This window comes from Poeciliopsis prolifica, unplaced genomic scaffold, assembly GCF_027474105.1.
Source record: "Poeciliopsis prolifica strain line A6 unplaced genomic scaffold, Auburn_PproV2 SCAFFOLD025, whole genome shotgun sequence".
NCBI classification, from domain to species: Eukaryota; Metazoa; Chordata; class Actinopteri; order Cyprinodontiformes; family Poeciliidae; genus Poeciliopsis; species Poeciliopsis prolifica.
In genome coordinates this window covers 1,091,828-1,109,914 of record NW_026562400.1, presented here as the reverse complement: position 1 = coordinate 1,109,914, position 18,087 = coordinate 1,091,828, and the positions used below count along the sequence as shown (strand labels likewise).

General features: G+C 37.3%; 1 protein-coding gene across 1 annotated transcript in view; it reads right to left on the bottom strand.

Moving 5' to 3' along the window:
- Positions 1-29: 29 nt before the first annotated feature.
- Positions 30-18,087, bottom strand: part of LOC129370840 (uncharacterized) — a 32,922-nt gene continuing 14,864 nt past the window's right edge. The window contains exons 14-25 of the mRNA XM_055047055.1: positions 15,890-17,729; positions 15,625-15,798; positions 14,376-14,549; positions 12,379-12,425; positions 10,551-11,061; positions 8,709-8,803; positions 6,163-6,194; positions 1,856-3,702; positions 1,595-1,768; positions 1,224-1,397; positions 1,070-1,116; positions 30-908 (exon numbers count right to left, since the gene is read on the bottom strand). Of these exons, the coding sequence (XP_054903030.1) occupies positions 373-908; positions 1,070-1,116; positions 1,224-1,397; positions 1,595-1,768; positions 1,856-3,702; positions 6,163-6,194; positions 8,709-8,803; positions 10,551-11,061; positions 12,379-12,425; positions 14,376-14,549; positions 15,625-15,798; positions 15,890-17,729 (5,651 nt within the window). The 3' untranslated portion in view covers positions 30-372. The remainder of the gene's footprint in view (positions 909-1,069; positions 1,117-1,223; positions 1,398-1,594; positions 1,769-1,855; positions 3,703-6,162; positions 6,195-8,708; positions 8,804-10,550; positions 11,062-12,378; positions 12,426-14,375; positions 14,550-15,624; positions 15,799-15,889; positions 17,730-18,087) is intronic.

The window sequence follows — 18,087 nt, the reverse complement described above, 5'->3', positions numbered from 1 at the left end:
AAGACACAACTTCTCCCACCCCCACTTCTCCCACCCCCAAAAAGTTTGTTTTGTTTACAATAACTTTACGCAGCTGGGGGAGAAAGAGAATGCAGTGCTATATTTTTATTAAGTCAACCACTATCTATAAGACTCGATTTGACCACAACTACAACCTGCTATCAAATTTAACTCTGTGCACCAGGATTAATCAGACCTGAAAGGCTTTGCATCTGACCCCATTTAGTACAAACAACAAGTTGATGAGAATTGATCAAGGTATGTTTGTTTTAAAGTGTAGAGGATTTCAGAACTTTTTGCTCTGAAATGACTGGCTGTAACAGGCAATTCTCTCAAGTTTTCACATGGAATCTGTAAAAATTTACAATAAATTTACAAAATGTGGCTGAGAAACAAAGACGAACCCCTTGGCTCAGTGGTGATTCTGAAAGCTGGAAACACCGGCTCTGTGAACTTGGCATGGAAGGTATGAAGGTGGGTTAGTTTTCCAGACGACACAGCAAAGAAGGACAAAATGCCACCAGGCCAGTCCAGGTAAACTCCTATTCTGTTTGACGGGGCTCCATAGATGGAAGCCATTTCATTTTTGTGCAGGCCAGAGTGACCGCCATCAGAGCACAGCAAGCTCCAGGACTCGTCATTCTTCCCAAGACTGCAGACATCATTTTCTCCTTTTCTCTTGATTCTTCTGTATGTCACTGCAATGTCAACTCTTCCTCTCCACTCAACCTCCCAGTAACAGCGCCCAGTAAGACCATCTGAACACAGCAGCTGTTCAAAGACTTCAAACCTCTCTGGGTGGTCAGGATAAGGCTGCTGCTCTTCTCCCACTGTCACTTTTCTGTTGTTATCTGACAGTATTAGGTTTTTATGAGTGCTGTTGGGGTCCAGCATGAGTTCACAGGCATCTGATGGAAAGAAAACATTTCATTATCTGCTCAATCTTTGAACAGTTCTTGATGTTTAGTAAGTATTTGCATGAAATGTTAATGAGCTTTTTTTTGTTGATTTTTATTTGTTTTTGCACAGGCCTGGATGATTTTTGCAAAAACTTTCCTTTCATACTTACACTTCCTCAGACCGGGTTTTAAGAACTGTGATCCACTTGGCTCAATCCTAAAACAAACCCCAGCAGGAACAATCAGAAATTGTTATATTAATATAAAAGGACATGAATACCTAAAAGCAAATTATAATGCATATAATATATAATTGATTCATACGTGAGAGTCTGCAATGCCAGGTGAAAGTCCTTCTGTCCTGCAGAAAAATGCTTCACTCCACATTCTTCCAGGTGGTTGTAGCTCAGATCCAACTTTTTCAAGTGACTGGGGTTTAACTTCAAGGATGAAACCAGATCTGCACACCCTTCGTTTGTGATCAGACAGCCTGAAAGGCTTTACATAAAAAAGGCATGCATTCATTTTGAGTAGAAAAATACTTTTAGAAGAATGACTGCTCTATTTAACATGGTTGGATGTGATATCGGTGTCATTGGCTTGTAATAGTTTTACTATCGGTCTTATACATATTGATTAATACTATATTTTGATTTGAAACATTTCTCTCTAAAAAAAGCCAGATAGATACTGACCTGAGAGTTTCCAGTGTGCAGTGAGGACTACACAGGCCTTCACACAGCAGCTTCACTCCTGAGTCTTTCAGGTCGTTGTTACTAAAGTCCAATTCCTTCAGCAATAAGCATTTGGACTGGAGAGCAGAAGCTAAGCTTCTACAGCTCATGTCTGTCAGATTACAGCAACTCAACCTAAAATAGCAATATTCACCAGGTGGTCAACATAATTCATCAGAGTATTTATATTGAATGTGAATGTGATGCTGTCCATCAACTTACACAGCCTTAGTGGAGTTTACAATCACTGTTAGCAGGCCAGTCAAAGCATTGTCTGATTCAAAGTATTTATTCAGGTAAAACTCGTCCAGCCTTTCCGTTGAAGACAAGATGATGTTGACCAGGGCTGCCCACTTGACAGGTGGCAGTTTGTCCGCCGGCAGCCTCCCTGGCCTTAGAATTGCTTGGATCTCTTCTACTAGCGAACCGTCTTTCAGCTCGTTCAGGCAGTGAAACAGGTTGTTGTTCTTCATAATACAGATGTTCTCCCCAATCTTCTTCTTGATGTACTGAATGGTATTCTGACTGGAGCTGCTGTCTGATCCCTTTTCTGTAATGAGGCCTCGGAGGAAACTTTGATTGTTTTCAAGTGAGAGACCCAGGAGGAAGCGAAGGAACAGGTCCAGATGTCCGTTTGGACTCTGTACAGCTTTGTCTACAGCACACTGATGGAAATCCTCAAAGGTGGTCAGAGCTGATTCCTCTCCTGCCAGCAGATTGATTCCGGTGCTGGTGAATGTCAGATGAACATGAAGAGCAGCCAGAAACTCCTGAATGCTCAAGTGGACAAAGCAGAAAACATTCTCATGGAAAAGTCCTCTCTCCTCTTGGAAGATCTCTGTGAACAACCCTGAATACACTGAGGCTGCTCTGATATCGATGCCACACTCAGTCAGGTCAGATTCATAGAAAAACAGGTTGCCTTTCATTAACTGCTCAAACGCCAGCTTCCCCAATGACTGAATTGTGTCCTTGGTCTCTGTAGTCCAGAAGGAATCAATGTCTGATCTTCCCTTATATTTGATATATTTTACTTTGGACAGAACCACCAGGAAATAGACGTACATCTCTGTCAGGGACTTGGGCAAGTCTCTTTCCTGATTGGTTTTAATGGCGTCCTCCAGAACAGTGGCAGTGATCCAGCAGAAGACAGGGATATGACACATTATGAAAATGCTTCTTGATGAGTTGATGTGAGAAATGATTCTTCCGCTTTCCTCTTCCTCTGGGAATCTCTTTCTGAAGTACTCCTCCTTCTGAGGGTCATTGAATCCTCTCACTTCAGTCACCAGGTCAACAAACTCAGGAGGGATCTGATGGGCCGCTGCAGGTCGAGTTGTGATCCAAATGCAAGCTGAGGGAAGTAATTTCCCTTTGATAAGATTTGTAAGCATCACATCTAATGATGTTGGCTCTGTAACATCTGTAAGGACCTCTTTGGTTTTCAGGTTCAGAGGAAGTCGACACTCATCCAGACCATCAAAGATGAACAAAACTTTGAACTCTTCAAAGGTGTGAATTCCTGCTTCTTTGATTTCAGGAAAGAAAAGATGAATAAGTTCAACCAAACTGATCTTTTCCTCCAACATATTGAGTTCTCTGAAGGACAATGGAAAAATGAACTGGATGTGCTGGTAAATTTTTCCTTCAGCCCAGTCCAGTGAAATTTTTTTTGTCAAGACTGTTTTCCCTATGCCAGCCACTCCCTCGGTCATAACTGTTCTGATCGGTTTATCTCTTCCTGTTGAGCGTTTGAAGATGTCTTCACGTCTAATTCTTAATTCTGGTTTAGTTGGTCGAAAGAGTGCCCGCTCAATCAGCTTCACTTCATGTTTGCAGTTGACCTGCGCAGGAGTTCCTTCGGTGATATAAAGCTCAGTGTAGATCTGGTTCAGAAGCGTTGGATATCCTGCCTTGTCCAATCCTTCAAACACGTAACCAAACCTATTATTCAGGTTAGATTTGAGTGTATTCTGAGATAAGGTTATAACACTCTCTGAAAAACAAAAAGAAAGCAGATTTTGTAATTTAGAAACATATGCATTTATGGATATGACCTGTAACACTTTCTTTTGCACAAATAATATGACAAGAAAAGAAAAATATTTGTGATTTTGTGCTTTAAACTTGTTCTGGCTTTGTTACATTGCTACGTTAATCTCAATGTATTTCATGGGGATTTCCTAGTTTTGCAATACCCATGCACAATCTGTGTTAAACGCCTTGCCTGAAGTAACACTGAAGCTTGAATCAAACAGTTTTATGATTGTAGTTATGTCTCTCAGTGAACAACAGTGAAGGAAAGACACAAACTTTTATATTAATGGAAATAACTTTGCATCCTTGTTTAATCAGAGCTAATTTAGTAGCCATACTAAATACCTGCAGAATGTTTCCAACTAACAAATATAGACTTGTAAAACTACATGAATAAAACAAATAGTTTATATAAAATATCTTACCTTGTCCTAACTTATGTTGACTCATGTTTTAACTACAATTTCTTCATATAAGATCCAACTACATGTAAAATAAAACTGTAACTTTGTTCAGAACTGTTTAAATTTGGTCCTTAAATCTTAGAATCTTTGTGAAATGAAATGCTATTAAGTTTAAGTTAGAAATGACAGACAGATCCCATTTCTCCCAAGATGACCACATGCACCAGTGAGAGGTGCACCTCAACATTATTACAAACCTTAAATGTTGGAACCAGATTTTGTTGAGGAATGGTAAAATTATCTGCTGTTTCCTGGTAGCTTCTGTGGAGAGGACACAGTTAATACCCATGGATGAATAAAACACACAAACACAAACACACAAGAGAGATAAAAATCAACATGTTTTCTAGATGTGTGCTGAGATCTTACATGGTGACTTGGTGCCATTCTTTTCTTTAAAGGGCCTACAGAATATTTTTCTTAAGTTGATTTAGTATTAGATTGATAAACTTACTGTTTAAACTCAAGAGGATAATCCCGAGATTTGTCACTTTTTAATGATTCACAGCTTGGAGAGGGACATCTTCTTTGGTCAGAGCTGCAAGAGAACAAATAAAGTACAGACTAAGTTATTTTGGCTGAAAATAATAATAATAAAAAGAATACATTGAATTAATTTAATTTAATTAAAAGGGTTCAGACAGACAGACACTTCTCTTGTAAACTGTCTGGACGTGACTTATGTGGGATTCACAAATCTGGTAAATATTAATAAACAAACTTACTGTTTGAACTCAAGAGGATAATCCCTGGATTTGTCACTTATTATGGATTCACAGTTTAGAGAGGGACCTCTGGGACTCCTTGAAAAAAAAGTTCCAAATACAACATTTAAATTAAAGTGTAACAAAATCCCTAAAAGAAAACATTAGAGCCAGTTTGTATTAGCAACAAGCCAATCAGGGAAATGCGATTCTTAAACCAGGTTTATTTGCAGAGCATAATTCCTCAACAAGGTGTTGGTGAAATGTGTTTTACATCATAAAAACGTCATGCAGTCATCATTTATCAAACAAGCAGTAAACATTACATTTTGTCAATTACCATCATCAAACTAAAAAAAACAATAAACTAAAATATATTAGGTTATACAAACTTAAGTTAGACTTTTTTATGATACCGTATAAGAACTCAATTATGTTGTCTTGATAAGTGCCTCAAAATATCTTCTGCTGTGAATTGATGCATCATAAATTGGTTTATATTTGATAAATTAACTCACTGTTTGAACTCAAGAGGATAATCCCTAGATTTGTCACTTTTCATAGATACACAACTTGGAGAGGGACGATCAGACCTAGAAAAAATACAAACAATAAAGATAAACTTTTTTTTACTTGATCGTTGTATTTAGATATTTTTATAATACAGACGTAATACAATCTATATTATAGTGAGATTTAATTATAGAAATTTAAGGTGAAATTGTTCATTTGTATTGAGAACTGTATAATTTACCATACTTTTTGTGAAGTACATAGAGAAGATTTATATATGCTTTATAATTCTCCTTAATATTCAGTTGATGAACTTACTGTTTGAACTCAAGAGGATAATCCCTGGATTTGTCACTTTTCATGGATTCACAGCTTGGGGACGGACTTCTTCCCTGATTAGAGCTGAGAAGAAAATTTAAAAAACAAGCTCAGACAAAGGCAGATGAAGCTTAGAGCAGAGCTAGTAAATATACATTTCAGTCTGGCAAAAAGAAAAAAAGATTGACCTTTCAAATAAGGGAGTAAAAAAACAAGAGAAAATTATATATTTTAATTGAGATATATTTATATACTTTCACTAAATGGATTTGATATAATTTAGCTGAAATAAATGTAATTTAATTGTAGAAAGTAAACATGTCTGAATTTTATTAACATAAATTTACCATGTTTTTCTTAGAAGTTGCCTAAAATTTCTGCAGGTTAGATTGCTACATTATAAATAATCTTAATAGGCTAATATCCAATAGCTAAACTCACTTTTTGAAGTCAAGAGGATAATCCCTGGATTTTTCACTGCTTACTGACTCACAGCCTGGAGAGGGACATCTTCTCTGGTCAGGCCTGGAAAAACAAGTTAGAGAAAAGGTTGTCAGAGTTTGAAGCTAAACCATAACAAGGAAAACATAAAACAAACTTGAATTTTGAATATAAGTTTGTTTAGGGCATCGGTAATGTAATGAATTTAAAGGTGCACAAACATGATGGCTTGACCACTTTAAAGGTGGACATTCAGTCAGACATTTCAATAAATGATAAGCGGGTGTAACCAGTAACTGTATGGATGATTTATACAACAGTGAAAACAGTTAAAAGTGGTGAGTACTGTTGTTTTGAATAACTAAGTTTAAATCTCTTTGATATTTAGATTATTCGATGTACCAGATGTACTTGAATGCATCATAAAAGTGCAGCCTTTTGGAAATTGCCTCTAATCAGAGGGACTGGTTATTACACTTCTACTGGACTATTGTGTCCTCTCATATGTTCTGCAGTATTTTGAACTGGATGAATGCTACACTAACCTGGATTTGGCCTTTAACTGATTTTTCTCCAGTACTGGCGATGTTTACGTTCAGTTTGACTTTGTTTAAGGTGAGTAACTCAGTTCAGTGTGGAGCGAGTTAAAAGAGTGAAGGATCATTTATATTTCTCTTGGAAAAGTAACAAGAAATAAAATCTTTATTTCTTGGCAGCCTTTACCCTTTACCACTAAGATTAAATAAAAGTTTTGATTATTCATCTTACCTCTCATGTTTGTTCTTCTTCATATAGTCCTCAGTCAAGCCATCGTTCACAGATAAACATGTTTTTCTTTTTTCTTGAGACAAACTCATGGTTGGATCATCTTCACCAACTTTCATCCTAAAAGTAGAATGACTTGGGTTATTACAAGGAAAGCTTTGGAATCTTGACTTTCTTGTTTCTCTTGTCTACTTATAGCCATAAAAAGAGAGACTGTCTTCAGGAAGCATTGGTTATTCCCACCTGTTTTTAACTTGTTTAAAATGACATTAAATCAAATCAAAGCCAAAATTCACCACTATGGAAATATTGTATGACCAGTATAAATTAATCTATTTTTAAGACAGATTATTTTATGTTTGGAAGATTGATGAAAGCACAATATATCACAAAACCATAATACACAACTTACACAAAGCCATTGAACCTTATAGATGGTTATATTTAATAGAGTCAAATTAAATATATTTATTCAAGGTATTATCTAGGGTAGCATGGAGGTTTCAGTACAGAGATAAAGACAGACATTAATGAGCTCACAATTAATCACAAGAAGTTCAGTTAACAGGTTGAACTGCAGCAGAGGGAAGACGATCTCAAACATTTAGATATCTTTGCTGCCACCTACTGAGACCATTTTAAATCACAAGTTAATCGACTCACGATCTGAAAGTTGGTAAACCATTGTCCTCATGTTGTCAATGTTTGTTAATCAGACAGTTAGCCGTGTTCTGTCATAATCATATCTGAATTTTTCATATTCACTCTTGTTATACCTTTGTATTTGTTAATCTCTATCAAATTTGGTGTAGCCTAACAGTGTGATCTTTTTCATCATAATTTAGAAGTCAGTATCTTGTACGGTAAAACTGGAAGCTGTATTCAATCACAATCAGTCATGACGCAACAGTTATAGTTTTTGTTGTATGTTGGGAGTTTGGAAACCCTTAATCTTATTTTGTAGGCAATTTAAAAACCATATAATATAATAAATAAACTAAGAACTTACTTTGCCTGTTTCCATGAGAATCACCTCAGACCAACCAAGAGTGTGACTGAAAGCTTGTCGCAGTGAACACCTGGCTTACTGGTTTAAACAGCTTCCTTTAAACAGGTAGAGCAGCTCTGTGGTGAAAAGTGAGTTGGTAGTTCTTCAAATTTCTATCTAGAAAAAAACTTCTCAGTTTCTCAAAACACAAACATTCTCTGTCCATATAATCAAAGGAATAGCCCCACATAGATATTTTCTGGGTGAAATATAGAGTGTCTCGGTTAGATGAATATGAAGAAAAACAATGGTGACTTTTTTGTTTTCAAAACATTTCCTCATTTCTCAGACGAGGAATTTCTCAAAGTTCATAAACCATGAAACGAGTCAACAGTTGTTACTGCAAGTTAGCAACCTTAGTGAGCTAGTCTAACCTGTTTCCCATAAAATCCCCTCATCAGTTTTCTGTTTAGAACAAAAGCATGCCTATGAGCACACTACGTACTTGAGTTTAACTTTCAAACAGTATGCTTTTAAAAAAAAAAAATCTTTTTCACAACTATTTTTCTTTGTTATGTTACTTAAAAGTAAATCAACCAATTTGGTTAGGATAAAAAATTCCTTGTGCAAGAATGTTGAAATAAGATATAAGCAAATTAAGATAGAACTGGTAAATTTAGTATTTTATGTTCTTTTAATGTTGATACAGTTTTAGCTCAATAAGAAGGTACTTATAAGAGTAGTTTTACTACTGTTCCTGTTTCTTTTACTTGAGTATTATTATTATTGTTGTTTAGAATGAATTTACTCCCCCAAAATAAGCCGATGCCCCCCGTTAAACTCACCTGGAGCCGGGGCTGCAGGTGGGGCTGCAGAGAGTCGCAGGGGCAGCGCTAAAGAGCCGCATGCAGACTTCAGGCAGCAGATTTGCTCATAAGATCTAAGATCCCATTAAATTTACGTTGTTTTGTGAGGAAGGTACAGACCTAAAGTTTGTTGTGCATAAGCTTTGTTATTGTAATGATATTTTCTGTCTAAAGACTTTGACTCTGCTGTAATATTGATTTTACAGAGCGATTGGTGAAAATTCGATGCCTGCAACAGCACACCAAAATAACTTTTATGTTACCTCTTCATAAATTGTGTTTGTGTGCACAAAACTTACGAGAAAAATAATTATTTATTTATTTAATAAATAAATGTGTCTGGATCCGGGGTGACAGTGGCTGTATGGCAGAGTAGTCATCTTGCAATCGGAGGTTGTAGGCTCGATTCCAGCTTCCTCCTGCCACATGTCAATGTGCCTGTGGGCAAGGCACTTAACCTCAAATTGCCTATGGGTGTGTGAATGTGTTTGTGAGTGCGAATAGGTGAATGTGACTTTAGCGTAAAGCGCTTTCAGTGGTCAAAATGACTGGAAAAGCGCTATATAAGTTGAATCCATTTAATTTTGAACATGAAAAAGTATAATATCATACACATGAACAAGCAACGCAAGACTCATATTTCTGTCCTATAATAATCTTAACATGCTCAAAAAGGAGGAGGAAGAAGTACGAAACTTATAAACTCATGCAATATTTTCAGATGGACTCTCATTATTAAATAAAATAAAAATAATTAAAAATAAACATAAGTTGAATAAATTTCCATTTTATCTGGATTTACATGTCTACATATATACAGCCGTACCCACACACACAATATCCTCTTACAAATCACATGTGAAGTAAGAAAGTAACAAGTGATTAATGCTCATATTAAACGGATGAGAATAAAGGTTTCAGCATCTTCATTTACTTAATGGAATATTTAAAAGATGCACCAGATGACAGCATTGTAGCCTCTCCATTAACGTTCATTATACATTCTCAATAATCTTTTCAGGCAGTTGCCCTCTGGCTGCTTGACAGAGAGAAACACAGTCAGCTTCTGATGCTGAAAGTGCAAATGTTGGTTGTTTCTTGCAAAGTCAGTTCAGTTTTCTTCCACACTGAAGAAATAGATTGTCTGTAGTTGAACGGCAGACATTTTGAGGTCCATTTGACAAGCATCAGCAAAGCCACCCAAAGTTTTGATTACTAAACAGTCATACTTGACATCAAGGTTCACTCTGCCTTTAAGTATCACAGCAGTCAGATGTGGAGCATTTGGATGTGCATTGGACAGTATTCTGTAGACTTTCTACTATGGATTGGTAAGTATTTGGATTTACAGGATTACTCACACCATCATGCTTTTCCACCTTGACACTTAGGCCAGCAAGTGTTGCAACAGGATGTTTCAGATGACAAAATAAAGATGCAGTTTTCTGATTGGTCTTGAACACCTGAGATACCCAGGATGTTTGGCAGCTCATCCATGAGATGCTGCGTTTAGTACAAAATCTACACCTACACCAGATGCCACAAAGCTATGTGTGGGAGTTGTGATGAGCAAAGAGAGATGCTCTGCACTGGCTTCAAGTTGTAAATAATTTAACAAATTTACAAGTTTACAACTTGTAAATATGTCATATCTTTAAAGTTTGATGCATGATACACCTTTGTACAGTAAATTTAAAAAGTCTATTTTGGTGTTATTTTGGTTTTAAAAACTATTGTTTAATTATATTGCATATTATTTTTCTTGTGATTTATTTAAGGGACATAGTCAGTAGGACCATTTCTGACTGTTCTAGTAGTTACAGGATAGTGGCCATCCTAATGTTAACGGGTTCAGGTTCTATTCTCAAAACAGGATACACAGGTTGAGTGAATTTGGTGTTGTAGGTGTGAAGGTAGGTCATTTCATCAGGGAAAACCCCAAAGAAAGACACAGTGCCACCAGGCCGGTCCACAAACACCCCGACTTTGTTTGAGGGCTCTACATAGATTTTAGTGATTTTGTTGTTGTGCAGAACAGAGAATCCTTCCTTTGAGCACAACAAAGCCCAGGACTGATCATTCATTCCAAGACCACAGCGATTACTTTGCCCTCTCCTTCTAATGTCTTTGTACGTCACTCCAATGGAAGCGTTTCCTCTCCACTCTGCCTCCCAGTAACAGCGACCAGTGAGACCATGTCTCCCCAGCAGCTCCTCCTCATTATCAAACCTTGAGAGCTTCTCTCCTTGTCCCACTGTCATTATTCTGTTAAATTCAGAAAGTGTGAGGTTTCTGTGTGTGGTGGTGGAGTCCAGGATGAGTTCAACGGCATCTGATGGAGAGACAGCGGCATTTCATTAAGAGAACAATTATCTGGATAGTGTGCATTGACGTTAACTTCTGATCTAAAACAGATTTTACAAAATCTAATGTTTTTTTGTTTTGTTTTTATTTCTATAAGATTTATTAAAAATGGGTTCAGTGGATAACTGCTCCGTATGCACTGTCACATGTTCTGTGTAGAGCCTGTCAGAAGCATACAAGACTCTCCCACTGAAGTTGAAATGTCCCTTGACAGTCACTAATAATGCCAATTTCAAATATGTGCTCTTTGTGTCTGACCCCTTGCGTCTGATAAGTAATTACATTGGGCTTAGCATTTTATTTCAAAAAGTGTAAAAGTAATAAAAATAAATAAAAAGTTAAAAATAATTGTTGCTTTTCACTCAAAATGAGAGCTACATGTCGGCTTATTTATGGTATCATAAGGGGATCATTCAAGAACTCCATTACCAATAACCAGCGAGTCATTGGTGAATCACAATTAACTTTGATGCATATCAGCATTAAAGAGAGATTTTTGTGTTACTTTCAAAATCAAGACCTTATCAGGATTAAATCTGTCCTTCTTAACAAACGCAGCCTCCATTTCTTACAAGAAGGAAAACAGCAATAGTACGCATGCTGATCTCCATAAAATTGCTGATGTATAAGAATCCAAAACTTCAACCCTGTGGTAAATGGCTTGTACTTGTATTGCACTTTAGAAAGTCCAGATGACCCAAAGTGCTAATATTTAGAAATTCATTGACTCTTTAAAACAATGATAGCAATAAGCTACTGGATTGTAACCAGTTTTCATGGTGCACACACTGAGGGGTGAGATTTCCATGCAGCGGTGCAAATGGGCCTGCTGACCACAACCAACATGCAAGACAGGTGAAGTGTCTTGCCCAAAGACGCAATGACAGAGGTAGAGGGAATCAAACCGGCCACCCACAAATTGAGGGACAAATTCAGTCCCACTATAGTTCAATCAAACGTCTCTCTCCCTTTGTTGGGAAACAACCAAAAGCAGAGACAACCTGCTGTCACAAGATCTACTGACTGGAATGACACAAAAAACAGAAAGAATCAGTTCTCAGCTAGAGCAGATCTGAAAAACTCATTTGGCTCTATTTTTGGTCTCATTGTAACTGGTCTCATAGTTTAATAAATATGTTATTTCTTCTCATTAAGACAATTACATTTTTTTCCATGTCACAACATAAGCCATCATACAAGCTGGCTTTTATTGAAATATCATATTTGACATTAATAATATTTTTTCATGAGCCGTCATGTATTTCTTAAAGATGACCATACTTACACTTGCTCAGACCGGGTTTTAAAAACTGTAATCCACTCGGATCCAACCTGGAACAACATCAGTCAGGTTAGATACATTGTGATTGCATGATTTGGTTTAGTATTGCACTGACATGAAACATTAATATATTTTTACATTCTGACATTTACTGTATTCTATTTTAATGACACCATGTTCCAAACCATTATGCAAGTGATATTTTCTCAGATTTTATTAAATGATCAATGCAAGTGATGGTAAGTATAACTTTCAAGTCATGAACTGTTACAGTATAAATCAAATTTTACTGAACAAACCTCTGCATGAGAACAGTATGTTTTCCAAAAATAAAAAACTCAAAATGCACTGTTCCAAATTATTATGCACAGCAGATTTTCTAAACATTTTATGGATCATAAAGAACTGCAAATGGTCATTCTTTGAATGTTAAGTGGTCACATGTACTAAAATGAAAATCTATTTCAATCAAAAACAGTTTAACATGCAGAGTTACATGTTAACATGGGACCTTTTCTTTGATATCACCTGCACAATCCTTACATTCATTGAACTTGTGAGTTTGTGGAAAGTTTCTGCTTGAATTTCTCTGCAGGATGTCAGAATATCTTCCCAGAGCTGCTTTTTCGATATGAACTGCATGCCAGACTCAGATCTTCTGCTTGAGGAAACTCCAATCAATCAATTAATCAATCAAATTTTATTTGTATAGCACATTTCAGCTACAAGGCATTTCAAAGTGCTTTACATCATAAACACAAAACAAAAAGGCATGCAACATAGAATAAAATACCAAGGTTTTTTTTTTCTTTTTTCTTTTTGTCACGGAATTTAAGCGCCTTTTACCGCCGGACTCCACCGTCCGTTCAAACACGGGTATTTGCCGGGCCCCGTTGCCCACAACAGGAAAAGATCTCAAAAGACTCTCAATAGGGTCAGAGGTCAGAGGAGGATGGCGACACACCATGAGTTTCTCCCCTTTTATGCCCATAGCAGCCAATGACACAGTGGTATTCCTTGCAGAATGAGGTAGTGCATTGTCGTGCATGCAGATGATTTTGCTACTGAAGGTACGGGTCTTCTTTCAGAACCATGAAAGAAAGTGATCAGTCAGAAAGTCCATTTTCACACCTTCAGGGCCTCTGAAGGGGCCGACCAATGATTCTCTCCCCATGATTTCAGCCCAAAGCATGACTCCACCACTTCCTTGCTGACGTCACAGAAGTGTTGGGATGTGGTGGCCATCCACCACCAATCCACTACTGCGTCCATCTGGACCATCCAGGGCTGCACAGCAGTCATCAGTGAACAAGTCTGTTTGAAAATGAATCTTCATGTACGGCTGGGCCCAGTGTGACCGTTTCTGCTTGTGAGCTCTGGTTAGGGGAGCCTAATAGTCGGTTCATGCACCACAAGCCTCTGAAGGATCCTCCACCCAGAGGCACCAGCAGCTTCAAATAACTGTTTGCTGCTTTGTAAAAGCATCTTAACAGCTGCTCTCTTAATCCGATGAATTTGTCTAACAGAAACCTTCCTCATTATGCTTTTATCTGTACAAACCCATCTTTGTTCTGAATCAGCCAAAAATTTCTTCACTGTACGATAATAACACTTCAGTTTTTGTTAAATACTTAATGTTTTCATAACATGTCATATGGCACGACACTATCTGATGATTTTTGTCAGCAGAGGTCCTTTATCTTTCTCATATTACTTGAAACCTGCAGCTTGCTTAATAATGTAGAACATCCTTCCTCAGTAGATTTCCTTTAATAGAGCTACTCAGCCAAACTAATTAACCAGCTCTCTGAAATTAATTATAAAGAGCACATAAACACACAAAATCATCTACAAATTTGATAACACAATAAAAAATGCAATCTTTATGATAGTTAAATCTAATTTGCATAATAAATTGGAACATGATGCCTTTAGTTTGTTTAAAAAGATCATAGACTAATAACAAATAGACTTTATCTAATGCACATCCTTATTGTTACCTAAGAGTCTCTAATGCCCAGTCTGGGTTGTCCACTCCAGCAGAGAGGAGAGCCACTCCATGTTCTTCTGGGTGATTGTAACTCAGGTCCAACTCTTTGAGGTGAGAGGGGTTAGAGGCCAGAGCTGATGCCAGAACTTCACAACCTTCTCTTGTGATTAAGCAACCTGACAATCTATATAAACACAAATATAAACAATTAATGTTATTACTTCTTGTTGCAAATTCAGGTTTTGTGGTTCAGTCATCATTGTGTTCTATATAAATTCTTCCTTTCCCCGTGTGTATATCTTTCAGCTCACATATAAAACGGAATATTATGTAGATTTACACTAAACATCAGATGAAGCAAATATTAAATTCAGAAACAATGTATAAAGAGTACAGTTTGACCCTCAGAGGGTTGCTGGTTCCCTTTCCTCAATGTGTTTGAGAGCCATTGGACAAAACACTAGCAGACACTAGCAATGCAAATGCTGAGTGAACTTTTAAAACCTCTCAAATAAAAAAGAAAACAAAAAGTGCAAACATCATCAGATGTTGATGCTGAGCATGCTGTAAAAAATATGTATCAGTACAATAGCATGCATTGCACATGTCAGAAAAACAGAGAGTCCTCCCCTCCATCCTGGAAGTTTGAATTTGGACATTTTGTGGGTAAAGTTAAAACTGCCTGAGCGTCTGCTCCAAGTGGTCAGGTGCTCGACTCCTAATCTCTCAAAATCAAAATTGATTAGAAAAACTAATCAAAGTCGGCTAATATTACTTTAATGTGATCTCTGGTTCCACTACTTCCATCCTGAGATGGTGAGCCTCTCACTGGCCACTCAGACATGTTTTGTGCTTCTGGTAACATACAGACCCACCAGTGGAGAGGAAAACTTGTTACGTCAGAATTTATTCAAGACAATGTGTTTCATTTACTCTTCTGTGAATTAACTCTTTAGTGAAAAGCCAAAAACTATCTCAAGCATTATTAAAAGCATTTATTGTGAAATTGAATATTATTTCAAGTTTTGCCTTTTCCATTAACCATTTCTAATGCAATACTATAAAATGTGCATAAAACAGCTGATGAAAAAACATTGATGAAAAAACATCTACTGAATCCAAAGTTGCCTGTTGAAACGCTGAACTGTTGAGTGAATGTGGAAACATTGTGAGGATGGACAGGGCAGAACAGGGCCTGAAAATGACGCTATTATAAAACATTTAAAAGGCATTTTGGTAACTAACAGATAAGAACTCACCTTAAAGTTTCAAGTTTGCATTCTGGTTTGGAAAGTCCTTCACACAGCAGCTTCAGTCCTGAATCTTTTAGGTCGTTGTTACTGAGGTCCAAATCTTTCAATAAACCTAACCGACAACTGAGGATAAATCCCAGAAGCGGGCAGCTTTTCTCATTCAGGAAAGAGCAACTGAGTCTAAATACAAACATGAATAAACAAATAAATAAACAAAATGTTCATATAAATTATTTCAGTGCAAGGAATGTGTGGTTGTGTTTTGACTTACACAACTTTAGTTGAGTTTATTAAGAGTCCTGCAAAACCCCTTTGAGCCTGCTCTGATGTATAATACTTTCTTACATCAAAGTTTTTCTCATAATCGTCTGAAGACAGCAGACTGTGGATCAATGTTGCCCACTGAGCTTCAGAGAAATTTTCTGTCTCCAGTTTTCCTGATTTCAAGATTTGTTCAATCTCCTTCACTAAAGAAAGTTCCTTCAGTTCATTTAGACAGTGAAATAAATTGGCTTTATCAAAGGGACACAGAATCTTTTCAATCTTCTCTTTGATGTACAGAACGATGTTTTTCAAGGAACTGCTTGATGTTTTTCTTTTTGTCACAAAGCCTTTGAGGAGCCTCTGATTGGTTTTCAGAGAAAGACCAAGAAGGAACCTCAGCAGCAGATCCAGTTTGCCTTTTTGATCATCTGTAGCTTTCTTGGTAGCTACCTCTGTTGAGTTCACTGGAGCGTTCTCAGTAGCTTTCTCTATAGCTTTCTTGTAGAAGTGCTCAACTTGTTCTTCAGACATCTTTGACCCAGGTGAGACTGATTCCTCTTCTGCCAGCAGATTGACACCAGTTTTGATGAACGTCAGATGGACGTGAAGAGCAGCCAAAAACTCCTGAATACTCAAGTGGACAAAACAGAACATGTTCTGATGGAAAAACCCCTTTTCCTCCTTAAAGATCTCTGTGAACACCCCTGAATACACTGAGGCTGCTCTGACATCAATGCCGCACTCTGTCAGGTCAGATTCATAGAAGAACAGGTTCCCTTTCATTAACTGCTCAAAGGCCAGTTTTCCCAAGGATTTAATCATTTCCCTGGTCTCTGGAGTCCAGAATGTATTTTTGTCAGTGTTTTCATCATACTTGACCTTCTTCACCTTGGACAGAACCACCAGGTAGAGGATATACATCTCTGTCAGGGAGTTGGGTAGGTCTGCTTCTTCTCTGGCTTTAATGGCATCCTCTAGAACAGTAGCAAGGATCCAGCAGAAGACAGGGATGTGACACATAATGTAGAGACTTCGTGATGATTTGATATGAGACAGGACCATCTTGCTTTCCTCTTCCTCTGGGAATCTCTTTCTGAAGTACTCCTCCTTTTGACGGTCATTGAAACCTTGGATTTCTGTAACCAGATCAACAAACTCAGGGGGGATCAGATGAGCTGCTGCAGGTCGAGTTGTGATCCAGACTTGAGCTGAAGGAAGTAACCTCCCCTTGATAAGGTTTGCCAGCAATACCTCTAATGATGCGGACTGTGTAACATCTGTAAGGACCTCTTTGGTTTTCAGGTCCAGAGGAAATCGACACTCATCCAAACCATCAAAGATGAACAAAACTCTGAAGTGTTCAAAACTGCGGATTTCTGTTACTTTCACTTCAGGGAAGAAAAGATGAATAAGTTCAACCAAACTGAACTTTTTCCCCTTTACCATGTTCAGTCCTCTAAAGGAAAATGGAAATGTGAACTGGATGTCCTGGTTATTTTTTCCTTCAGCCCAGTCCAGTGCAAACTTCTGTGTCAAGACTGTTTTTCCAATGCCAGCCACTCCCTCTGTCATCACTGTTCTGACTGGTTTATCTCTTCCAGTGATGGGTTTAAAGAGCTCTTCACGTCTGATTGTTTGTGGGTTCATTTTTTTTCTGAGAGCTTTTTCAATCTGTTTCACTTCATGGTCACGGATGATCTCTTCATCTCGTTCCGTTATGTAAAGGTCGGTGTAGATCTTATTAAGAAGGTTTGGATGACCTTCTTTTGCAATTCCTTCAATCACATATTCCAGCCTTGTTTTCAGGTTGGATTTGAGTTTAGATTGGCATTTGGACATAACACTTTCTGCAAATGTGTAAAATGAGAAAACAAAGCATTAGATGCTAAGGAATTTTACATTTCATCTCTTTTAAAGTGAAAGAGGTTTCTCACTAATGAGGACACATATAACAGGTCTTTATTGACATTTCTACAGATTTAATAAAATTCTGAAATATCAGATAATTATTTCCAATGATAACAAAGCACCAAGTTAGACAGCCTAAATTAAAACTATTGGATGTTTTGTCATGAGTTTGAGGTCTGCATGTGCCCTAAATTAATTCAGATTAGAGTCTTTCTATTCCATGAGACTGTGTATCTATATTGAAGTTTATAATAAATTACAAACTACTTTGATAACTTCATAGAAAATTTATTAATA